The sequence below is a fragment of the Eleginops maclovinus genome, chromosome 3 (genome assembly GCF_036324505.1).
Source record: "Eleginops maclovinus isolate JMC-PN-2008 ecotype Puerto Natales chromosome 3, JC_Emac_rtc_rv5, whole genome shotgun sequence".
Taxonomy (NCBI): domain Eukaryota; kingdom Metazoa; phylum Chordata; class Actinopteri; order Perciformes; family Eleginopidae; genus Eleginops; species Eleginops maclovinus.
In genome coordinates, this window is record NC_086351.1 from 21685672 (window position 1) to 21712496 (window position 26825).

The 26825-nt window shown below is 38.8% G+C and overlaps 1 protein-coding gene across 1 annotated transcript; it reads right to left on the reverse strand.

Annotated features, from left to right (window-relative positions):
• Positions 1-41: 41 nt before the first annotated feature.
• On the reverse strand, positions 42-26353 carry si:dkey-122a22.2 (uncharacterized). The gene is made up of 11 exons (XM_063879953.1): positions 26192-26353; positions 25445-25607; positions 23235-23306; positions 22599-22675; positions 21200-21300; positions 18733-18849; positions 17653-17727; positions 5471-5609; positions 2195-2277; positions 1987-2083; positions 42-1880 (listed from the first exon to the last, which is right to left on the reverse strand). The coding sequence occupies exons 1-11, from the start codon at positions 26249-26251 to the stop codon at positions 1713-1715; spliced, it is 1152 nt and encodes a 383-aa protein (XP_063736023.1). The 5' UTR covers positions 26252-26353; the 3' UTR covers positions 42-1712.
• Positions 26354-26825: the final 472 nt, after the last annotated feature.

The following is a 26825-nucleotide window of genomic DNA, read 5'->3' on the forward strand; positions in this document are numbered from 1 at the left end:
GCAACTTTTTTACTGAAAAAGTCAGAGAGAATTATTCATAATGTAAATCCACAGGAACACACACAGTTTATTTCCTCAGGTCTGTTAAAAAATGTACGATTTAATTGAATTTCAGACTATTAGTTCTGTACAAAGCAAAACAAAAATCACAGCATTTCCTAAATTGTTTGTCTTTAATTCTGAGAACATGCTCAATAGAAGAAAATGTCATTTAAGGCATCAGTTTGCACAAACGACCTTCAAATAGATGTCTGTTTCTATGCAGACAACTTTAGATGCCTGTACCATGAGCGGAACAAATGAATGAAATGTTTACCCATTGAAAGAGTTCATTAGAAGAAGTCCAGCACACCTAGAATTAGATGCAAAAGTACATAAAAGGAGGATTTACAAAGAAAATCCAAAATTATCTTTGCAGGCCAGACTCATCTGCTCGATAATTAAAAAAATTAATCAAATCAACGCAAGTCCAGAGATAGAGGTCCATATCTGGTTGTGATGTAACTCAATAAGTAACAAATGACACAGAGAGAGAGGAACTCAATTCATCTTCCCCTAAGGCTATAACAAGGCAGAATATTAAGGCAGAATGAAATAGATAAAAAAGTATCAGGGTGAGCATTGACGTGTGTGGCCTTTACATTGATAAGGGGTAATGTATTAATTTTTGTCTCAGGTCAATCGAGTAAAGAGGCTGAAATAACAACTTGGAAGGATACGATTTTCTGAATCTAAGAGCAAATATTTCATCATGCCGAAAAGCCCTCCAGTTATTCTCAATTCTGATGAAGCAAAGCTGCACAAAAAGATACGTGGACCTCTTGATGAACCTAACCAGTACACAGTCTCTACAGATTGCTGAAGGGAAAGGTCAAACCCATGTTATTGAATATTTAAAACATATTCAATAGTTATAGCCTAGTTTCCAGCCTAGTGAGCCCCGAAATGTTGAGTACCCTAAAGTTTTATGTAAAAAATGTATAGTACGGTAATACATAACTTACATATGTTATGTATGTTATGTATATGTCAGTTGTGTTAATTAGCATTAACTGGACTATAGTTTATGTGCAAAATAGTTAAAAAATGACTGATTTGGACAATTGTGTATTGTCTTTGAGGGTTGTTGAGGATGCTGAATCAAATTTCTGACATTTTCAGGATAAAAATGGCAGTTTTAACCAGAAAGTGGCAATATTTCAGATTACCATGTGTAGTTTTGCGACCATTAGATATAGAAAGCACAAGAGGAAAATGATTACCTATACTGTGGAACATTTTAAATAAAAAGGCAATTGGTGCAATCGTAATGATCCAGAGTCCTCAACATCTTCCAACTCGACCCAACTCAAAACAGCCCTCAAAGAGTACACATATTGTTATTTCCTGGTAAGAACTGCCATTTCTGATACTGAAAAGTTCAGAAATGGACTCCGCATCCTCAAAAATTTCACTCCAAAATTGTCCAAATCAGCCAAGCCATTTTTTTTTACTATTGTCCACGCAACTTATGCTAATTGTGCAAATTGCCCAACGTACCATATGCAAGTTAGCATGCTGCGGTTTCTATGTGCTGGGGACCACGAATAAACAATTCTAACATACAACTTTGGTGTACTCAACATTTCTGGGTTCACAATGGGACTCTATGAGCTGGTAACTAGACTGTTACCCGGTGTGTGTCTGGGGGATTGTTACATGTTGGCCACGCGTCACTCGCTCTGCTGTTTGGCTTGTCGTTGGTGGACTAGCTTCCTCAGGTACTGGCTGATGGCAGATGGCTTCTTGTAGATCATTCGCCGGTCTGCTCCTTTTATGTGAATGTGATTGGCTGATGGGTAAGACTCCTCCAGAAACTTCTTTTGAAGCCTGGCTACCATCTGGTGCAGGAGAAAAGATGATTTATTATGGATTTTACCTGAGCGTTACTACAGTATGGTCCTGTAGAAGAGTTGACAATGCATCATGGGGTTGTTGTTCTCTCACCTGGTTTAGATGTTCCGGTATTTCCTGGTCAAAGGAATCCCCAGTGATCACACTCACTGCCGTTCTGCTGGAGAGGGGCTTAAACTTTGTGATGTCCCTTTAAAAACAACAACCAAAACATTTAAATTTCATGGTTCGTTTTCATTTCCACATTAAATATGCAAATGCGAAGCGGTTCGGAAAATAATTGCAAAGAGTGTTAGCATACCTTACTTGAGCAGCACTTTCATTTAAAAAGTAGTGCTCATCCACAGCACTGCTCTGGTGGGCAGGGTTACTCAGTAGGTACTTCTATGAGACAGAGAAAGACGATAAATTAGTCAAAAAATGAATTTATGAGAGAGAAAACAAAAAGGCTAGGTGATACACATGGGATCAAACAACATGTGTCAAACACTCAAATAACCATATAATGCTCTCCTATGTTTAACAGAAACATTACTATCTCAAACTGTATATTACATAATTCTGTTATTTCAAAAAGACTGGGATCAGATAAATATTTTAGGAAAAGGTTAAGTGTTGAAGCAGGTTGTCTCACAAACTATTCCCTTTTGTGAACATTACAAGAAAGAATGTGAAATTGGTGGAGGTCTGCATTCTCCCAGTAGTATTTTCTTTCTTTAAGTACATATAAAATAGATTTTAGGGTCACATTTGTATCACTTTCTGCTGTTTATAACGATCCAAGGTACTTAAAGAAACCAAGAACCAGACAAAACCAAGCATTTAAACAGTTGTAGTTTGAGAAAAATGTATAGTTAAGTTGAGTTTGTGACTACATATACAAAACAGATAGTTTATAAATACACAGTAAGTTATTCAGTGTATAAAATATAGCAAGAAGTCAAACTAAAGTTAGGACATTATGCAGCAGTGTCCTATGAAGGTATCCCCCACCCCCCTAGCCAGTCCACATCAATAGTAATTCTTGAAAATAAAATAATAATTCATAATTCCAAGATTAAGAATGAATACAGGAATGATAGACTTCACATTCTTACAAGCTGAGATGCAATACAATATACTCTTGCAGTGTATTACATATTTAAACATTAAAGTAACTCTCATTTGTTTTTGTTTTTTTATAATGATAATCTTTGTGATAAAAAAAAGATTGGTCCAAAAAGATTTCCTTAGAATCAACGAGGTTTTGATTAAGGAGGAACTGTTGGATGGTTTGTGGTATACGAGTGAATCTGGTGAAATACTTTGAAAAAGTTTTAAGAAGCGCTATGCAAGTCGTGAGATATGTGTACAAACTTTTACTTGAATACTAACAGCTTCACCTTATTCAGAACAGCCCCAACATATCATATATACAAGTTAAGCTTCCATATTGTAACCCTTCCAGAGTTTTGTCTAAACCGGGAAACAGGGGCGCTGCGCCCTCTTACTAAAATGATTTTCCGAGTAAATGTTAAAGTGATGCTAGAAAGCAATATTTCTGTTCATCAAAAACTGTATAATTACTCTACAAATATGAAAATCCTGTCAAATAGAGCTTCAGACAGCAGAGAGAGCTTTGTTTTTACGGAGAATAAATAGGGGATGGATGTCCGGTGGGTCTGCCGGTGCACGAGTGGCAGGCAGCAGGCTTACCCTGAAACTGAGATTTCGTTGTAGATCGTTTCTTTTACTCTCCTTTTTTCTGTAGAGGAAGTAAAGAAACCGTAACTCTGGATTTATTTGTTGAGATTCAATTTGACTCAGCAGCTCTAAGACATGAAGAAACTATTATTTCCGCTTCGCTCTGATGCATTATTTATTGCCGGAAAGTGGGCTGAGCTGTAGTTTTGTTAGCGCCCTCATACTTAATTTTTCTGGATAAAAACCTGACTTCAGTAAGCAAAGGTGGAGTCAACTACCATTGAGTCAATTAGAGGTCAGAGCCTGTGTCACTTAGATGCAGGTTATGCATTGTAAGCCTAGTTCTATGAGTATAGGCAGGAATCTCTACTGGACCCTTTGGTAGAGGGCTCTCGGTGTGAGTTAAGAGCTGTACTTACAGTAAGACAATACACTGACTGAATCAATGCAAAAAGATGCTGTTACCTCTGTGAGCATGTCCCAAGAGGTTTTTGGCGTTATAACCAAAACACTGAAGTAAATAGACTGTACTTATATAGCGCTATTTGAGGTCATTGTAAAGCTCAGGTAATCCTCAAATGGAGCGACATTTCCCTGCACCTATCTTTACCTGCATCTGATGAGACCGGACATATTTGGTGCTGTTAAAACGGAAGCAGACATTTTCTCCAGATCAATTAGGCAGTGGTTACAGAACATGCCCTTGAGAAATGGACTGCATGCTCTATTGAATCCGACGAGCTCGTCTTGTAACCTTCACTAGCCTGTCTACAAAACCTTCCTCTGTCCTTGGAGGGTTTGCGTACAATAGTGTCCTTATCTCCTTGGCAACAACTGTAATACTTGAAAAGCTGAATTGGGTCCCTCATCACTGCTGCCATCGAAATCGTGGGTGGCGAGAAGCGGAGAACAAGGCGTCTTAAAGAAGGGTTCGCATTCATCCTGAGCATCAAACAGAGCTGCAGCTACAAGGAAACGCTGTACGGATGTTAGAGATGTCATTGAGGTTCACAGGACAGTATGGTTTAAATGCAATAAAAAGCTACCAACTGAGATTTCCTGCAATCCTCGATCATGTCCATCATGCACACAACATGTATGAGTGTTTGTATGAGGATGTCACTCCATACAGAGCATTATTCAAAGATATTGGTTGTTGTTCATCAACAGAATCCATTACTACTCCTTTCTGCATAAGATGCTTTCCATAGCAAGTCAAAAATGACTCAAGTCTTCCTGACAGGCAGACAGTCAGCACTGTGTCTTTAAAACCATCTCTTGTAGAGAAACATGCATGTAGTTTGTATTAAAAGACTCTCCTTCCTGGCTGGGTGAAATGTCAGGAGTGGAGTTTACATCACAGCAGGCTTCAGGAGAAACAGTGCCATCGCAGCATCATGTCAGCTAGAGGAACGGGGTTACATTTTCATTTATTTTAAAATGACGTGTATCATGCCAAATTCATAGAGACAAATGCCTCTGCAGTCATCATGCACTCGGATCTCTGCTGAGGAGGACACTGGATTGTTCTATCACTAGCACCATCCTGTGGTGGGATGGGAAAGATGGTAGGAGTCCATTTAGCCTGATAAATATATCGAGTTTTTCCTTCATTTAATCTGAAAAATATAAATGTTTGCCTTCGTATTCTTAGTAAACATGTCTGAGCAGGGGGACGATGACCAAAGTATTGTCTTCCAAGTGTAGGAATCTCAACATCTATGGAGTTTTAGCACCTTTATACCTGGTTCATTTGTCATATTTATCCCTTAATCACATATTAATCACACTTTAGCTGATTTAAAACACAAACACTGAAAACAAGATCTGTGTGTGTGTGTGTGTGTGTGTGTGTGTGTGTGTGTGTGTGTGTGTGCGCGCGCATTAGCCTGACCTGGCGCAGGATGACCTCCTCTGAGACGTCCTCCCCTGTGACCGCCGGTTCAATCACCCCGAGGATAATCAGCATGCGGCTCAGTCCTGTAGCTGCTGAAAACTGCCGGGCTTGGAGAGAGGGCACCAGCTTACCCCACCTGAACAAACACACAAACATTCACACCAATAAACACACTTTAGCAGGAGAAAAACTAAAGTGTAACAGTTTGAACTGACATTTTGTGGCCAATGTAAAGCACTTTAGAGGTGTTTTAGCCAACTAGTTAGCAAAAATGTTTAAACATCTTGTAGACAACGAGTTCCTACATGAGCAAGTCGTTTCAGAGCTATTTCACTGAAAACAGCAATCTCTAAATTAGGAGGAAAGTTGGTGACCCAAAAAACCGAAACAAAGTGTTTAAATTAAACAAATCATTTAATCAATTGTTAATAAAAAAAGGATTCATAATTGCAGTTTTGAAATGAAAAAGAGGGCTGTCGTCATTAAGAAATATAACTATGAATATGTACTTCTGAACCTCGAATGAATTGCAGAATCCGCACCACAGCCATATTGAAAATGGCAGAGGCCAACGATAATGTTGCAATCACTTTCAAAGCCATGTGATGACCGTAGAGAAACTGAATCAGGATCCATACCAAAATCAGAGTTTGCTTCTACACAGGAGGCTACTTAAAAAACATCTTCTTTACCCATATTTTTTTTTATCAACAATAAACTGATTGCATTGAAATAAACGGCATCTTCTCTTTCTACTTTTCTGTTTATTTCAAAATATTTATTGTGTCCTTTTCTTATTTTCTTTCATGACCAATATGGAGCATGAAAAGATCTTAAATGTACATGTTGGTGCTCAGACCCAAATGTAACGCATTAGCTTGGAATCGTCACGTTGTTATATTTGGAATGAATGAATTATTGATAGAAAAAGTAGTTGCAATTCTCTTTCAGACTGTAGGATTCCAAAACTACTTCCCAATTAGTACTTGAACGTCCAAATGTAAATGTTAATTTGTGATTCTCAGCAACACAAAGTTCTAAATGTCTCTCCAAGTGTGATTGGATGATCACAATGACTGTGATTCAAGCAAAATTCCAATGACAATTCCTCCAGTCTTTTCCAACCAAGAATCTCAAAGTTTCTCTCGAAAAACATTTGCCTGGGGAATGAGAAATATTCTTTTTTTTGGCAGATGAGAGAAGAAGAGCTGTGGGATTTTGTAACTCAGGAGGCCCAATCGGTCTCGGCTCACTGGTGCTCTGAATTGGCTGGTCTCAGCCTGTGGAGCCCAATCAATAGTGGCGTGCGCCTGCTGCCGCCATGGCCGCGCTGCGCAGCCTGCCCCTGAACGCAGCCAACACACTGTAGATCAGCCCCCCCTGCACCGGGAACACTCGTCCTCGTCTTACTGCTGATCTGGCCCACACACAGCTCTGTGGACTATCAGTTTCTCTACAATATAGCATATCATACAGCGTATGGTAATACCTGAGAAATAACTACGGATCAGCTTCATGAAATATCAACTCCTATGCTACAGCAATGCAATTATTTAGATAATTATTTGACCAATTATTACGGGGATCCAATTTTTATTTTTCCTTTAATGTCATGACATTTGTTGTTTTTACAAAAAATATTGACAGCTGTTGAATCGATTCTTTCAAACCTGGTTCATGTAGTTTGTTCGAGGCTGTGGCTCCTAAGTTATGGAACGCTCTGCCCGCACACCTACGGTCCGCCGAGTCTGTAGATTCTTTTAAATGTCATTTAAAGACATTCCTGTTTGGGCAGGCGTTGGGCTAACTTGTGTGTTTTTATTCTATTTTATTTATTTATTTATATTCTCTTTAATTCATCTTCAGTTGTAAGATGTTTTGACGCTTTGTCAAGCACTTTGTGACTGTCTGTGAAAAACACTTCATAAACAAATGTTTTTCAAACTTTTTTTTAGTTTTATTTAATTTGGAGAATGATTTTATTTTCGGCCTATATTTGATAGTGAAAATGACTCTGACAGGAAATCTGGACATTGCGGTGAAGCACCTCAACAACATAGGCTACTGAAGAGTCACACATGTACTGCTAACATGACTGTGAAACACTTGTTTGTTTTTGATGTTTCGTTATAGTTATAAATACAAAATATTACTGCTTTCAGATACAAAAATGATAGGAAAAGGGGCAAAATACTTAAGGATAGACATAAAGATTCCAAACGTTACATACTGTATTAACCTTGTTAGCTTAGCTAGCTTACAGTGCTAGCCAATTAGGTTTTGGAACCTTTGTTGCATGTCATATAAGTCTTTTTCTTGTCCCTAATTTCTACACTGTCTGCTATTAAATAAAGGCAAACAATTCCACGAAAAAAGTATTCCAGAAATAAGATGTATAAAGAGAACATAGCATATTAAGAAACAAATTATGATATTTTGAATAATAGCTTCCTGCAGTAACTGTAACTTAAAGTAGGGCTCAATAACCCAGTGTTTAAGGAGGAATCTCTTAAATATGGCATGCATGTTTATGACTGTGTATTTAGGGGGGTGGTTGAAAAAGCAATTGTTTCTGAAAAAAGGGATAAGAGGGAAGTTATGATATTGATATTTAAAGTGTCAGCTTTTGCAGTATTTGATGTCTTGACAGGGCTTAAATCTCCCTTTTCGATAGGGGAGGGATGTGGAAATATGGGTAATTTGTTACCAGGGTGGGGATATGTCCATGTATGTGTATGTAAATTGATATTAATGAACTTGGCCTATGATCTGTGAAATGAATCTAAAATCTCATGCCACAGTAAAAGCCAGTAGTGCACAGTGCACTGACTGCATTTAACGAGAGCCAGACTTCAGCGCTTCTTCACTATCATTATTTTTGTCAGATCAAACATCATAAACATCTATATTTCAGTTGGAAAATGTTACCCGTTATTGATGTGACATATGACCTAAGGATCTGCAGCTTTCAATATCAAGCTCAGCTCCGAAAAAGCCTGTCAGCGGTGAATGGTCAGATAAAGGGATACACAGGAAGTGGTTGTTCGACTGCTACAAACAGCCGAGAGAAGATAACAAATTCAGTTCCTACAAGTCAATAAGAAATGCATGCAGAATGGGGGAGAGAAATAACTTGACTGTTCTCATGTTCAGCAGGGAGAGAAAACTTTTCAAATCAGGCCTCTGGAGAATGACATTTTGACATTTTCATCTACCCTGCCACACTTTCCCCCCCAAAGTCATTCTGGCACCACAATTTAGTCCTGACTCTACGACCTGGCTCTTAAGGGACTTCTCAGTCTCTGCACATTTTCCACCTGTCACCTCTTTTTCCTACTCCTTGATTCCAAAAATAAAAAAAGGTGGAAAAAAAAGAAAACCTCTTTCCCTATCAGCCCCCTGGTTTCGAATCTGGTCAAATCATCCCTGGGTCTGGCATTGAACATTATTTCAAGGATTCTCCAGCCACCTGTCCTATTCCCTCCTCTTTTTTCCATTTTTAATTCTGCCCCGGAGTGAGGATTATGCGAAGCAAGGCATGCGTGTCAAAGGGAAATTTAGTGGGTAAAGACAGCCAAGATTGGCGGGATGAATTAAACAGATAACGGGAGGAGACGAAGTGGGGGAACCATGTAGAGCAAAACGCCTCACCGATGTTGGTCATTTCAGAGGGGATTTTTTTTTTTCTCCCCACAGGAGCGAGGAGGCAATATCTAAATTAATAAAGTGATGAAATGAGTTTGTGCCGTGGACTTTCTGCTGTTTGACTTTCCCATCTGGATTAGTGCAGGCTGAATGGACGCTCTGTTACTTTTGTTACAACTGCGCAATTCACTGTCGGAATTTGGCCCTGTAGTGATAAGGCTCCCCCCCCCCCTACTCCTCCTCCTCCTCCTCTTCCTCATTACCATCTCATTTCATATGCAGGGCCTCTGTTACCTGAGAGCCTGCTCACACACAAAACATCAACTATTACACGAGCTTCTGCCAACTATTACAATGAACAGAGAACATTTAAACACGGACTATTACATGAGGCTCAACTAACTATTACGCTGAAGGAACACTTTTTCAAAGAGTAGCAGCAAAGACTTAGAGACTATTAGAGGGCATGTGGACGTGGACAGGTGCATGATGAGGTCTCTAACGGTCTTACAGGAAGGACAATTTGGACATATTTTGAAGACTTTTAATCTTGATTAACTTTTAGAACCAAGATTCATCATCGCCAAAATCCCTATTGTAGTGCGACACTAATTACACGGAGCATAAAACAAAGACACTAATTGTGTACAACAGTACCCTTAGGCATAGTCAGTGTATGGAGAGCATGCTTTGACTACCTTGAGTGATTATATACATGGTAATTATTGTGTCAGTTTGGTGCTTGTGTGTCATTTCGTAGTAACCTGCATTTTGTTGGATTTACGTAACAGACCAAACAGGAAATAGTTTCCAGCCGTGAATGTGTTATGTCTGACATTTTTGTATTTAAGTGGCATTTGATGCTCTCCTTCACTAAACTAAAATACATTAAACTTTGTTTTAGTGACACAGAGAGAGAGGCAGTGAAACAGGACCTATCAATTCTTAAGAAGTAACTATGCTAGTAAAGATAGAGCCATTCAACAGTATGTGTGGCTCATTCACTTATTTTTTTAAATATAGTCTATTAATAAGTAAGTAATAGTAATAATCTTGATGATTTTTTATGTTGAGTCACTTAGTCACTATGTGGGTAAACTTGCAAAGGCATATAGGCCCTATTATGCTTCTTTTGGATTTTCCGTTTTTGCTGTAGTGTGTTATAATAGTGTGCATGTAAATGGCCTGCAAAGGCTAAAATCCCTGTGTTCCCTCCTCCCGAGGCATTTTCTCTCCCCCACTGCCTGAAACACCTCCATTGGACTCCCTTGTTTACTTACGTTACATAATGATATCACTATGTAACACTTGTGCTTTTATTGGCTAGCGCGCCAACATATTGTACGTAATAGTCTAAGGGGTGGGAAGTCTCTAAGAGGTTTACCAATCACAACAGAGCCGGCCAGCTAACCAATCAGAGCTGAGTGGGTTCTGGTTTCAGACAGACGGTGAAAAGAGGTGCTGCAGCACAGGCAGTATGAGGAAAAATAAAGAGCTTTTGGAACATTAAAGCATGGAGACATGTCCCAGTAGAGGAAGAATGTACTAATATGAACCTGAAAATTAGCTTAATATGTCCTCTTTCATTTTTTCTTTGCATATCTGCTTCATAACTAACCTGATAATCAGTCTGCATTGCCACTTTGTTCCAATTCAATCATTCACTATAAGGAAGCAAAACACCTCATCTAATCTATCTAAGATGCGGAAATTCATAAGCGATTCGACTTAACTTAATCATACTGTATGTATAATTGAAACTTTGGATGATAAAAAACTGCCCAAAACCAAGACAACGAAAAAATAAACCTCCAGCTCTAAGTTGTAAAACCTAGCAGGAGCACATGGTGTCACTCTCGCACTGCAGCTGGCGTCAGACTCATCCCAGCGTGCTCTCCTCTCAGCATCGCGGCCTGCATCAATAGGATAGATTACACTGGGGTAAACACAGAGAGCGCAGCAGCCTTGATTCATTAGTGAAGCGTAACAGCAATAGTTACGCTTACAGTGGTTCTAATTACAATTAATTGGCATTCCTGCCTTGTCTGGGAGTCTCAGGATGAGGTTGGGGAGGGCAGCTGAGTCAGGAAACAACCGAGGGGGGGAGGCCCACACACTGGAAGCCATTATAGAAGCACACTGTGAAGCATAATTAATCACACACTGCTGGAGCCTTCTGTAGGGAACCTATACTGTGTTCACTGTGTATACTGTATACAGTTACTACAGAAACCAAGTTTTTTTTCTTTACATACTACTGTGCTCCACAACTACCTCTATTTAAATCAGCAAAGCTCTCCACTTCGAATCTAGTATTTGTCATATTTTACTGTACTCTGTTTCTCTCATAATCATATTTTGTGCAAATATTGTCTTTTTTATGTTATTTGTTACAATAGACTTAAATCCTTTTTAAAAAAAGCTTTTATAAAGTAATATTTAATTATTTTTGCTCCGTATTCTTCCTTCTGTGCAACATTTATACCAAAGCAAATTCCTTGTATGTGTAAATCTACTACTGTAAAACGACAGCTAAATGTAATGTAACGCAACTTCTTCCTTCCTTTCTCTCCCTTCATTTCTCTTTCCCCATCTTTACCTCCTTCCCTCCATCCTCCCTCTCTCCACCCATCGTCCCATGGCCCGGTGATTGCTGCCAATCTCAGCCGAGGATTGCTGGAAGGGCTTAGAGCAGGGCCGTGCTCCAGTGGGTTATTGAACGCAGCTCATGGTGAAAGCAGTGGGCTCGGAGGGGGAGACTAGATATGTCATCACTGGCTGCTGTTTACCAATGAAGGGAGAAAAGAGTGAGAGAAAGAGAAGAGGGGAGAGAAGGCGAGGCAGAGAGAAAATACGAAAAAAATGTATGTTTAAAATATTAAATGTTTCAATATCTTAACGGACCAAGAAGAGAGGAAGAAAGGACAGTACAGAGGAAAGATGGGAGAAGAGGCAAGGAGAGGTGAGAAGAAAAGAGGAACGGTGAGAGTTGGAGAGGAGGGAAGAGATGAGAAAGGAAGAGAAATTAGGGTAAAAGCAATGAGGGGGAAAGGAAGAGGTGAGGAAATGATGAGAAGGGAGGGAGAATGAGAAGAGAATAGGAAAAAGGAAGAGAGGAGAAGAAAGAAGAGAAGGGAATGACGAGGAGAGGGGGAAAGGAAAGAGTTTGAAAGCAGGGATAATGAGGGGAATTGAGGAAGAGAGGACAAAGGAAGACAGAAGAGGATAAGAAAAAATAACAGAAACAAAATGAAGAGAAGGGAGGGAATAAAACAGAAGGTAGAGACAACAAGAGGAGAGTCTTTTTAGCTTTAGAAGGAGGGACGGAGAGAGTTGGACAAGAGGGAGGAGAAGAGAGGTAAGGAGGAAAGGAAAGAGAAGGAATAAGGAAGAGAGGAGCAAGGGACAGGAGAGACACAGAGGAGATTGTGTTGGGCCTGTAAATCTAAGTGTGTGCAGTGAGGAGGGAGGGAAACACTGTCCTTGTCCCTCATATAAACCTGTGTCTCAGTGTAAATCAGAGCCGATGCAGCAGTTGGTCGTCAGTCACAGTGACAGTCATACGGAGCAGGCTCCAGGTGAGCTGCACAACAACCCATCTGAAGCCAGCTTTGTGGGGATCTGGAGTGTGTGAGATGTGCACAGGTACAGCAAATACACACGTTTATGTGATCACGACTGTGTGGCCTTTTTGACTGACATGAAACCTCTGCAATTACTGCCGAGTAGCCTACAGAGCAAAACAGCAGGCTAAAAAGGCCTTGTAAAGTATAGAAACATACAGATAAAAAACACTAGGATGATTGTGACTTATTGTTGACTAAATAACCTTGTGTGGTTCAAAAGGAATAAATTAGAGGGTAAAAAAATGATTAAATAAAATACATATTCATGTATTCTGAGCCTCAACTCTTGTTTGCACTGACAGCAAAAAGACAGACACAATTCACTTAAATTAAAGAAGAAATGTATTGAGTAAGGCAAAAGTTGGTAAACCTCTCTCCATGGCAAAAAGACGTGGTGCAGGCACAAAAAGATACTTCCAATTGAACATTGTTTTTAAAATCATTCTCTGTGACATGAAAACAGAGGAAATGTGAGTCCGGGCACTCAAATCAAAAAATTACATTTTGTGAGTATTGCACAAACTGCCGAAGAGTATTGATCGGTTTGTGTCTAAATATAACTAAAGTCAAATAACACTCTGAAGAAGTAAGATGTAGAGGAAAGGGATGAGGAGACTTTCAAGTGGTGCTCCTGTGAGGACTGCATTGCACTAAACAAAGTAATGGTACATTAAAACGGAGAGATTGCCAATCAATCAGCATTCATTAAATTGGAAAGGACCTTCCCATTAGACGAGAGGGAGCGCTCCCCACTGTTTCTGCTCTCAGAGCAAATATATTCCCCATGGGGTAAATTAGTTTTATAATCCACACTAACACACAGCTGCAGAAAGACAGAGACACACAGGCTTGAGTGTGTAAATGCACAGCTGTATTCCTCCTTTTATACCAAATATGAAATAATAGCCATTCCTTTGCTTATGTTTATTATCACCCTTTATTTGCATTTGTCTAACTCCAACTGGAATTTCTCACAAGTGATGGTCATTGAGAGTCACAGAGCCTTGTTTTATTGAAAAAGAACAGTAACGTCCAGAAATGTGTAAACATAGTCCTCTGTTTAATGTCAGAAAGACCACATAGAAGAAAGAATATAACCATAAATAGATGCAAAACGACCCAAAAGAGAAACAAAGAAACTTACAAAGAGCTGCGAAGTGTCTTCAAAGGGACACAAAATGTACACAAAAACAAAGAAAGTGATTACAGATGCAACAGGATGTTTTTTTTTTAACTGTGGCTCTGCACGGCTGAAAAGGTTTCATAAACCGTAATAAAGCAGATATCTTAAAGTACCAAAATGTATAAAATTGATCTCCAGATTAATTAGAAGCAACAAAGGCCCTGTGAGCTGACCACAGAGAAACTTGGAAAAGAGCTTCCTCTCTTGTCACCAAATTGGACATAAGCTCCTGCAAAGGTAAACTTTAATACCCCGGTATACAATAACAATTACAACAACAAAAAGGTTTAAAGGAGGACATATCCTGCTCCTTTTCAGAATCATATTAGTATCTGTGCCTCTACTGCTACTTCTTCACATGCTTTAATGTTCAAAAAGCTCTTTATTTTTCTCATACTGCCTGTGCTGCAGCACCTCTTTTCACCCTCTATCTGAAACCAGAGCCCAGTCTGCTCTGATTGGTTAGCTGGACAGCTCTGTTGTAGCCTATTGCGTACAATGTGTTACAGCGCTAGCTAATAGAAGCGCCAGTGTTAAATATTGATGTCAATATGTTACTAAAGTAAACAAAGGAGCGAAATGGAGGCGTTTCAGGCGGGGCAGGGGGAGTGTGTGAGCCAGATTTTAGCCTTTGCAGACCATTTACATGCACAAAAACCTATAAAAAAAACACTATAGGAAAGGGAAAACCCCAAAAAGCCTAATAGGGCCCCTTTCATGAAACAATATACCCTTGAGAAAGCAAAGATTGTTTACACACATAAAGGACTTGTGTTGTAATACAGGGAATATTCCTGCCTATGTTTGAGTGAAGAAATACTTCATTCCAAGACTAGCAGAACTGACTAACTCCAACCAATGGCTATCACCCAGAATGCAATTCCTCCAGAAGAGGGGCTTCTCCTAATATCAGATGCTGGACCCACAGCTTGCTTTTTCATCAGGCAGCATTATCTGTGCCCAGAAGGAAATAAGACACATAAGAGCGTTGAACCCTCAGTGCAAACAAACGTTTCCTTCACACGTGCCGACCACAATCACGCAGGAATACTACTCTCAGGAGATGGTGGTGATTTGTTTTGTAAGATGTAACAGAACTAATTTCAGGGAGTGAGCCTCAGTTAATGAGCGGGGCTTTGATGTGGAAATCCTTGGGCACCAGGGCAACGCTGATACGGTCTCCCCGTAATTCCTGCTCAGGTGCAGCCCTGCTCCCTTCTGACATACTTTATCTCATGTGCCAAATACTGTAAGACCTCCAAAAGCTAGTAACCTGTATCTCAGAGATAGAAATACGCACCTAAATGCAACCTTGCTGAACATAAAAGAGGAAGAACAGCCAATTGAAAATGCTCGGATGTGTAGTTTGGTGCTGAATCTCTATTCTTAACACTGCGATTAAGGTTTCTATTTACTCCACCATGGACATCGGATGATAAAAAGATATTTTAGCAAAGTAAATGTAAGTCTATGGTTCATTTAATTTCTCCATTGCCTCTCCACAAGATAATTGGATTTTGGCTGCACTGTCGTGTACGCAGTGAAATGAATGCTTATTAATCGTAGGATAATTGGACACATACCCCCTGATAAATGCCGCTGCTCCACTTTGAGTCACGTACAAATTAGGCCAATTTAAAGGGATCCATTTCTTATCTGGCTCGACTCATGCTTATATAAAATGGGAGCTAATATCAGTGGAAGGAACTGCGGATGCACCAAATCACGTTGTCATGCCTAAAATGAGATTATGTGTATTAAGTTGATATTTCCGTCCTGCTGTTGAATGTTGCACTAATGAACTCCTAGTTAGTGTTTCTAGATGACGTTACAAAACATGAACATACATTTTTAGACTCTTTGTTAACATTGATAGAATATCAACTGCTTAAAAATATTAATTCATGGCATGTGGCTTCATAAAAGGGCCATATTCTGCTCAGTTTCAGGTTCATACTTGTATTTAGTGTCTCTACTGTGACATGTCTCCATGCTTTAATGTTCGAAAAGCTCTTTACTTGTCTTATACTGCTGCTGCAGCACCTCTTTCACCCTCTGTCTGAAACCAGAGCCCAGTCTGCTCTGATTGGTCAACTGCTTAGAGATGTGTCGGAAATGTCCCGCCCCTTAACATATCACATACAATGTGTTGGAGCGCTAGCCAATAGAGGTGCGAGTGTAACATAGTGAGTAAATGGAATAGACAAATTATAATATGGAATGGAAAAAATACACAATCTTTGGGATAATTAATGTAGGTATGAGTATTAATGTGGAATCTGGAATGTGGATTTTTGGATTGTTATTTAGTTATGTCATGTATTTTATTGTAAACTGTATCTTGTTCTGTTATGTATGGCCTGTAATCAATTCATTTCTTTAAATACAAATACAAAATAATTGTATCTCTTCACAGATGAACACAATTATTTTGTTGTGGTGCAATATAGATCGTACTAAGTAGGAAGGTTGTTTATTTTATACCATTTTAATAACATCTGAATTAAAGAAGGACTAAGTAAATCTTTTTTGTGACACATTTCAAAGATATTTAAAGTTTTTGTTATTTAGTTTTTATGATTTAAGGCATTATAACTGTTACACTGCACAAAATCATGACTGAGTTTGCCCTACTTCTTTCCATTAGTGTGCTTTTCACATACAGATGCAGGACTTATACACTGCAATGAGGCAAGAGTGAAATGTGAGGAGCAAAAATCTGCCTGTAATGTAATTTAATGCATAAAAGGATATAATTGTTCTTTTGATTTGTTTGTTATATTTAATTGGAGATTAATTATATATTTTTTTGATGCATGACTGGGTGTTCCCCAAATACTTTTTGTAATTCTTGACAGAAGAAAATTCATTTCAAGTGGAAGTTAATGAGCAAAAAAGCTTTTGACGTGCCAGTAAAAGTAAAAACACTCGAGAACACTCCAGAGATTTGCTTATTATGTAGCCGTAACTGCTAGGCTGTCATCTACATCTAAAAGCACGGTTTACTAAATTAAATATCTGATTAATTACAGCCTCTACAGCAGTGAAACCTTTTAAGGATTACACAACATGACATGCTTTCCTTGTAAACAATTTGAGTCACTGTTAGTGTTGCATAATTCACACATTCCTCCTCCTTATCATTAATAACAACCCGACCCCTGCGTGATTTTTCATGCTTAATGAGATATATGCTGAGACAATGACTACCACTTGACATGTATCTCGCCTGCAGGATTAAAGCAGTGTTATTACACTTCCTGTCACTCACTATAGACCACCACCACCCCGTTTATCTGTTCCATGCTAAAAGACTGCGATCCGCTAATGAGGATCTTTGGCCTCCAATTAATCACGCTAATGAGCCCCACCCTGCAAAGATAATCAACTCTTCTCCCCACCAATAAGGGAAGAGTCTGGAGCGTCACTTGTGAAATGTTCCAGCATCTATGCCTCATCCTAATCCTCTTTCTTGAGACTTTTCCCTTCTTTCTTCTTCTCTTCCCTGATTCGCGCTTTTTATCTGCTCCTCTCTGCCCTTCAGAGCGCCTTATCGTCCTGGCTGCTCCTTTTTCCACACTCTTCTTTTCTCAATCTTCTATTCCACATCCCTGCCTAGTTTATGCTTCTTTAACCTCTCTCCCTCTTCTTTTTATATCCTCTGCTCTTTCCACCTTTTTCTTTCACTAGTTTTCCCCATCCCTACGCCCCAGCTACAAACTCACCAGTACTGTTTCCACTGGTCGTCCTCAAAAACGTCCTCTGGGATGGGATCGATCAGCACCAGGTCTGACACTTGCCTGGGGAACAAAGAGAGGACACACACACACACACTTAGATGAAGTAAGACTCATTGACTAACCCCTGTCCACTTTACCCTCCCGGCCCAGGCTGTAATGAGTGTGAGATAGATGGTGTCATCCCCTCTGTCTTCCTCTAGATCCATCTGTCCTCACACACTGATGACTACACCCCCTCCCCCCCCCCCCCACTTCTCCCTTAGTGGCGGCAACATCGAGCCTGATTAAATACTAAATCTTTCATCCCTGGTACGGGATAGTGGTCATGTTAATCACTGCGTTGACTCTGAGATGGATGAGTTATGGGGGATGATGGGAATGGAAACTGGGATATATTTTGTTAAGTGCAACTTTGGGAGGAACTGCATGATACACTTGCAGAATATACTCCTCTTATAGTATATGATGTACTGTAAAGTGGTTTCAAGTGCATAAAAGTCTATGAGAAAATGACGCTACTTCTTACTTGATTTACTATAGCTGATAAACTATTGCCCGGCTGTTTAAGAAAAAAAAACAATATATTTTTCAAAGAACAACATATTTAATAGGAGATTTTCAAAGTGTCTTTTCATATTTCACGAAACAAACGAAATATTGCCATTTTGGCCAACTTAGAATGTACAACGTTTACCAATGTGCACCATCCCCATTCAATAAACCAATAAATATAGTTTTTTTACAAAATGGAGACTATCTTTTGGGTTGTTGCTTGGTATGCTCACCAAATTAAATATTGCAATGCATTACAGATGCCTGAAGAATAAATTATTTGAAATAGGCAGTTTCATTTTAGCAGCTATCTAATCATTATAAACTGGATTACCCAAACCGTTTTTAATATCAAAATGGTACTTCAGCAATTTAGTACTGCCATTTTATAAAAATGGGGGACTCGTAAAATAGCTCCTTCTGATATTAATCAACTATTTAAACAAGCCAAGTAGTACTCTCCACGAAAAGCAAAGTGACCCTTTTGTATAAAAATGTCTATACAATACTTACACATCATGAATGTGGCTGTAGAACCTTCCATTGAGGGAGCCCAGCTCGGAGCCAACCAGGATGAAGGGCTTGGCGATCTCAGCAGCCTGCAGGAGTCTGTGCAGATCATCCACCATCCTGTAGGACAACAACACTCATCTGTCTCTGCACGAAACCAGGACATGCTGCAAACTGGGCCACAAAGTTTATTTATTCAGCGAGGTGGGGCTAGATCTCATCATTAATCTTATTAATTTCTAATATGCTCATTAACGGAGTCATAATTAAAAAAGCTAAAATAGCCTGGGAGGGAGAAAAATGTTACAAAACAAACATCCGTGCTGAAATCAAAATGACAGCATGAAAGAGGGGACTGCTGGCCTCTTTTTCAAAGCAACCTGCGGGAAACACAATCACCAGGAAACTTATATCATCACAGGGGAGTGTCATCATTGCATGAGATGCAGCAGCTCCTCTCTGAGAGCCATCTGCTGTCCTGCGCTTGTTGTGCTAATAAATCAAACCTGAGGTGTCACACTGAGATGAGGAGTTTTCACAAGACTCCCAGGGTTAAGGTTAGGCAGTCATCAAACTCCTTGAGATATTGAATTCTGGGAAATTGATTGCTTGCATCTGAAATGGTTGGCCGTCTGCTTCCTGGGCCGGATGCCAAGGTAAAGTACACTGCTGACCGTCGGCGCCCGATCGTACTTTAGGGAGATTTAAAGCTTGATAAATGCGTTACGGTGTCAAAGGCTAGATGATTATCACCCAATCCCACTGTGGTGTGATACAGGGAAGGGCAGGAGGGATGTTTTCAACAAAGGAAGGCATGAGGTGTCCCTGCACATAACAGTCTATGTCCACAAATGTCACTTCATCAAATAAATATTGATTCCCAGTGGATTACATTTAAACATGTCAATAATACAAAAACTGAACTTCTATCTGTTTAACCTCACTGTAGTGAAGTAGTGTGTAATATGGTTAAGTTATTATCTTACAAGTTACATTTATCCTTAATCTTAAAGATTTAGTGCTTTATAAATCAATTTGATCTACAGAATTGCTGAAACAATCACTCGATTCACCGAATATTAATATGCTACTATTTGGATAATAAATGAAATGTCTCAGACATTCATTGAGCAACAAAAGTCTATAGCTATAGTAGTATCTCTCTTGGGGTACATAAAGCATCTTTGAGCATTATATATAAATCTATTATTATTATTATTATTATTATTATTATAAGCTAGGTATAGTTGCTTAGTGAAAAAAGTTATGTATACACCTTTGCTTTGTACAGCCAAATTATTTATTGGTATGGAGTGTCTTGGTTTGTTTGGGAATTTGTTTTATAAAATACATTTAATGAAAAATTGGCGAACTCTGGTTCATCGACAGCAATGCATCTCAATGTAACTTTTCTCCATTAACAAAACGTTTGAAAATAGTTTGCTTCTTTCGTTTGTGTTGTTGCTCTTTGTGCTTCTTTCAAAATTACATTTTTTGAATTTTGTTAACAATGTTAGGAGAATTACCAAGCAATAAAACAGCTTAACTGGACAAAGAGAATCACAGAATAGTATATTTGTGAAGTGATATAGAGCCTCTATTCAATATTGATCTCATACATTTACACTGGAAAAAATCCAACCTGCTGGTCATGCTAGCTGGCTTGTGGAATAATTTGGCAAGCTGGCAAACTAACATACACTAGGCTAGCCAACTAACAAATCTACTCAGCTAGCCAACTAACAAATCTACTCAGCTAGCGAAGTAACTATTCAGAAAGTATTTTGCTTGTTAAAGAGGGAGAAGATTAAGGTTAGACAGCTAGCCTTAGCTACACTGCATGAGTTTTTCATTGGTTGCTTTCAACATTAGCTGATATAGTAATTTCCCAATGGAAATGGAAACTAGCCAATTGAGCAGCTAGCACCAGGAGTGTGTGCTATGTTAGCGTCACACTTGCAAGAAACTCCAAAGCGTGCAACATTAACGTCACATTGTTTCAACTATCTTTAAAAAATGATGCACAAGTCCTTTTTCATATAAAACAGTTTGAAAGGATTAAAGCAAGAAAGAAAATAGGAGAGTTTTCAGTGTTTATATTAGAGCCTTTTCACACATGCATTGTTTCACTCACTGCCCTTGAGCTACAGTGTATAAAACTGACACAGCCATCACAAAAAGCCTAATAAGAATTTATCAGACCCAGATTAAACCACAGCACACACTGCACTACTGTGTATTTGGCCTACATCTCACTCAACATGTCCACAAATTAACTTAACACACTCAGCAACAGATGAGTGGGACAGATGGCCCTGCAGGTGTAAAACAGCCCAATCACTTATTCAGAATCCACCTCACGGTAATAAAAGAACTGACAACATGTTTCCAATGTAGGCTTTGAGTGCAGCAGAAAACCTTTTGTGTCAAACTCTAAAAGATTGCCATGAAACTGAAGTAGACTACTCACCGTCCGGTTGTTGACATCCCCCAAACTTTCTCAGTTCCTGTCGTTTCATTCTGCATCTGCCGCCTGCTGAAGCCCAGTCCCATTCTGTCATAGGTACAGACCTGAGCAGTGTGACAAACAGCACGGGTTTATAGGGATATTTAAAAACAACAAAGCTCTACATTCACATGAGATGCTCTGAACACTGAAAAAAAGTGGTGTGAAAAGTAAGTTTGTTTTTGTAACTGCTTATGGGATTTAGTTGTTCATATGCATCTAGGCCCTTCCCCATTAAGCCTCTGACCTAATTTGAGTCACATTTCAGACAAATAACATGGGGCAGGCTGTCAGCCCCGACTTTCTACTGTGCCAAGCCATTGCTGAGCAAAGAGGACATGGCCTTAGTCACCGAAAGGACTGTCCCTACATACCCCTGACAAGAAACAATGTGCCAGCATGAGCAGTAACTGATATTAAACAAACTTCACCACAGTGGATTTCCTTCATCAAACGGCCAAACCAATGTAATGTTGGATTTTGTCTGGAGTTGTCAGTGATAGTCAGTGTTGTAAATACAGTAGATGCCAGTTGGCATCCCCAGACACCGATAGGAGTACAGGCACAGAAGAAAACAATGAACTGCTGTGGATGGGGCAGCAGCAAAACATATTTAGCCCCCTAAAAGAAACCCTTGCCCAGAAAAATCATATGAAAGGACACTATTTGTTGTGTAAATAATCAGCCTGCATATTATCCCATCTTCAATTGTTGTGAGAGAGCCGTTTCTGATAGGGAAGGGGTTATTTACATCTATGCTCTCTTCAAAGCCACCTGTCTCCATTTACAAAAAACATGATTTTACCTTCAGGAACAAAGAAGTTCAAGGTCAACCACTGCCTTGATTGGTTAGCTTGTTTGTGTTATTTTGTGACTTTTTAAAATTTAAAATACCAAAGTCACAAAATATAAAAACTAAAGTTTAAGGAAGGATTTGACCAGCAAAGAAAAAGTTTTCTGTGAGAAAAAATGACAAAAGCAAGATAAAAGCCCTCCATTGGAAACAACTGTCTAACAGCAAGGTAAAATGCTCAACATGTGTTTCATATAGTGTACACTTGATTTTGTTTATTGGTTTATTTTCTATGGTGGTTAAAAATATATTGTGCCGCAGACCCTGTCAGAGCAGTAGTCATTTGCTTTGCTTCCAAGCTAGCACTCTAGTCTTTTTCCCCAAAGTGAAGCAGTGTTCGCCATCTACTGTAGGTAATACACTGCCTTTGGATCAGTACATCGTATAACCCCACTTTAAAACATTTATCCCTTTAAAAAAGTGTAAGAAAAATTAGATATCATGTATTGGAAAATAATTTCAATATGCAGCCAATCCATACAGTCCCCAGTAGTTGTGTAATCTCCTCACCATTGTTAGTGTGGCCACACTTTCCAAGACATGCCACCAAACATCTGAGGACATTCCTGTTGGTGCATCAAGTATGACTAAAGAAAGAAAAACCAAGTCGTTAGAGTGGGCACAGCGAAAAGACAAAAATAAACCTCACAGACACAAACCCTGTGCCAGACTATATTAATTATGTTTTGATTCCTGAATGAAAACCAGACCATAGAATTTATTCCAAAATGTAATTAGGGGATTAACCTTTGAGATGCAACATCCCCTTTTGAGGGGGGACCTCAAGCACAAAATATGGAAACATTAAACGACATAAAAAATAATAATGATTAGAATACATATTGAAAAATGAATTTACACCAAACATGGTCACTCAACTTCGACATACACATGAGTTCTCGTAACAACACCAACATCACTTGATGTCATGGAAAGAAGTCACTGATCTGAGTGAGTCAGGCAAAATATGCCTGTTTGATCTGCATGAACTTAAAATTTGAATAAACAAAAACACACAGTTCCAAATAACACACAGCTAGTTAAATATAAAATGATTTGAAAAAAAAAAATTTGAAAAACAAAAAACACTTTTATGCAGAGGGTTTTTAATTTAAAATATTGTTTTAGGACACATTCATATATTACCAACTGGTTGTCCTTTTCCTTTACACAAAAGATGCATCTTTTGACCCAAACCAACGTCAACCATCTGGCCATCTGAAAGCAAGAGGGAAAAAAATATCAAGAAAGATTAGGCATCACAAAAAGTTTGGCTTTGAATATAATAAAACAAATAATGACAAGTCCAAATAGAGGCAATATATTATATGTATATATATATATATATATATATATATACATATATACATATAATATATATATATATATACAGTGGTATGCAAAAGTTTGGGCACCCCTTAGGAAAACCACTGCATCAGTTTGTCACTTGCTGAGCTTTTGAAGCAGCAACTTCATTTTAACATATGTTATACCTTATGGTAACAGAAACATCTCAGTAGTGAAATAACTTTTATTGGTCAAACAGAAACATGTTTATGTGCATTCAAACAAAAATAGGCATGTGCATAAATTTGGGCACCCCTAAGAAATAATTCCATTAATATTTAGTATTGCCTCCTTTTGCTGCAATAACGGCCTGTAGACGCCTCCTGTAGCCACAGACAAGTCCCTTAAGCCTGGCAGGTGGTATTTTGGCCCATTCTTCCACACAAAACGTCTCCAGTTCAGTCAGGTTTCTTGGCCTCCGTGCATGGACAGCCTTCTTCAAATAAATCCATACATTTTCAATGATGTTAAGGTCTGGGGACTGGGATGGCCATTCCAGAACATTGTACCTGTGCTTCTGCATGAATTCCTTGGTGGATTTTGATCGGTGCTTAGGATCATTGTCCTGCTGAAAAATCCAACCCCGGCGTAGCTTCAACTTTGTGACTGACTCTAGAACATTCTTGTCAAGAATCTCCTGGTACTGTAAGGAATTCATGTGGCCCTCAACTTTAACAAGTTTTCCAGTACCTGTGCTAGCCACACAGCCCCATAACATGATAGATCCTCCACCAAATTTTACAGTGGGCAACAAGTTCTTTTCATTGAATGCAGTGTGTTTTTTTCGCCATGCATACCTGTTCATGTTATGACCAAATAACTCAATCTTGGTCTCATCTGACCACAGTATTTTGTTCCAAAATGCTTCTGGCTTGTCCAGATGTGCTTTTGCATACCTCATGCGACTCTTCTTGTGATTAACACTCAGGAAAGGCTTTTTGCACATCACCCTTCCAATGAGCTCTTCCTGGTGCAAAGTACGCTGGATTGTGGAACGGTGAACAACTACACCATCAGCAGCCAGATGTTGTTGTAGTTCTCTGGAGGTGGTCTGTGGCTTCTCTGTGACCATTTTCACCATCCTTCGCCTGTGCCTTTCCCCTATTTTTGTCGGCCTACCACATCTTTCCTTCACACGGACTGTTCCTGTGGCCTTCCATTTCACAACTACGTTTCTGACTGTGGAGACAGACAGTTTAAACCTGTCAGATAATTTTTTGTACCCTTCTCCTAATTTATAATGTTGGATTATCTTAGCTTTCAGGTCAGTGGAGAGTTGTTTTGAGGTCCCCATCTTGCCACTCCCTAAGAAAGAACCTAGGCCAGGCACAGCCAGCTATTACCTATGTTAAATAGCCTTTTTCATGATTGGTTCCACCTGTCTTTGTAATTGAAGGTCTAATGAGCTAATCAAAGCAATTTTGTGCAGCAACCTGTCAGCTATAAATCCGTACAGGTGTTGAAATGAATGCTATTTATAAGGGTGCCCAAACTTTTGCACATCCCATTTTTTGCATTTTATTTTATTATAATAAAACTATGTAATGCTACCCTAAGAATTTTGGTCTGGAAAACACTAAAACGTCTACATCTTTGTAGGAAAACAAATGTTGTTGCTGTGATCTTCTATTATAAAGGAAAAGCAAATTGTCATGAAATCTCAGAGGGGTGCCCAAACTTTTGCATACCACTGTATATACATATACATATACGTGCGTGTACAGCCGCAGAAAAAATGAAGAGACCACTTCAGCATTATCATTTTCTCTTGTTTTATAAATAGACATGTCTTTGAGTTAAATTATTTATTTGAATTTGTTATTGTATTCTATAAACTACTGACAATTTTTCTCTGTGTTGGAATTGAAAAAACAAAAGATTTAACAAAAATTTGGCGTGGTCTCTTGTTTTTTTCCGGAGCTGTGTATATATATATATATTATTGCATTTGTATTTTTTCAAATCAAACTGAAAGAAGAAATGACTGAGTTAGCCTTTGATAGGAGAACCTTTAGGCAGGAGCACCTGTCCTTCTCTCTGCAGGGATGCATAGTTGAGGAACGGAGGGATGAAGATGATCACAAGTAAACACTTTCCAATGGTCGTGAGCACAGAGCTGTAAGACACCCTGCCTTCAGCTTTAGCTTGGCTGGGCAGTCGCTGATCCGGATCCTAGTTTTTAAAGAGAAGAACATTGTCAAACATACACCATAACTACATATATATTTATATATACATTTGGACTTATGACATTTCTGTTAGCAATTTTACCAGGTTACTGCAATAATAGATGCTTGTTTGCAAAACCCAAAGGTTAATTAAGAACAATAGGGTTAACTCCAGTGTCTTACTGGAAAATGTGTCCATAATAGGCAAATATTGTCGTTATTCTATTGTTTGAATGCATGCCGAATTAAAGAAGTGTCGCTAATGATTTTTTTAGAAATACAGAATAAATACGTTTTGATGTTTGCATTATGCAAATACGCAAAGACGTTTTAAAATCGCAGTTTTTCAACAGGGGATTTGGTTCAGCTGCTCTTTAGGAGACACTGGCGAATACTATGTTAAACCAAAGATAACCCTTGTAGTTTAAAATCAGTATGAGAGCAGGCAAACGTACTGCAAGACAGCATTGGATATGAACAGGTTAAATATTAGCTTTTGGAGTAAGTCAGCTAATGTTAGCTAGCAGTTATCTCCTGTCACATGTACAGGAGCTATCAGAAAACTAGCCCTCGTTAACGTCGCATTACCTTTCTATCAGCATTGACAGGTTCATTGTTTGATGCTTGAGCGTCGGTTCTTCTGCGCATTTTGAAAGTAAGTGTAAAAACTTCACAAACTGTACAGAATGAATGAAATTGTGGCGACTTCCTGGTTGGTAGTGTAAGTACAGAAGCCGACAATGGACAAACGTTTCCTTGAGCGTTGTGCTATCACGTACCACAGCATATTTTGCTCGGTTTGTACATTCACATTTGGCAGTGTATCTTTGTAATTATTCATGAATTACCTTATTTATGTCCGTTTTTACTGTCAAACTTGCATACACAGCTTGCAAGCCCAACACTTTAAATTGTGCACAAATACGATTTTTATTAAATGTATTAACTTGTTTTGAATGTGATGTTCAACTTTTCTTTTAGGCAAATGTAATTTTCTTAAAGCTACATCTCTTAATCAAATCTAATGTTTTTTTGTTTGTTACTAACTATGTAAGTTGTTTTAGATTTAAAATAAGTTATTTTGGAGAGCGTGTTAGTGGATACAATAAATCCAAGACATAATTCCCCCCAAAAATTCTCAGTATATTTATTTACATTTTAATTGAATTTTGCTTTTGTCGTAATTTATAAAACCTTCAAATTTAGTTTATTTTTATGATTT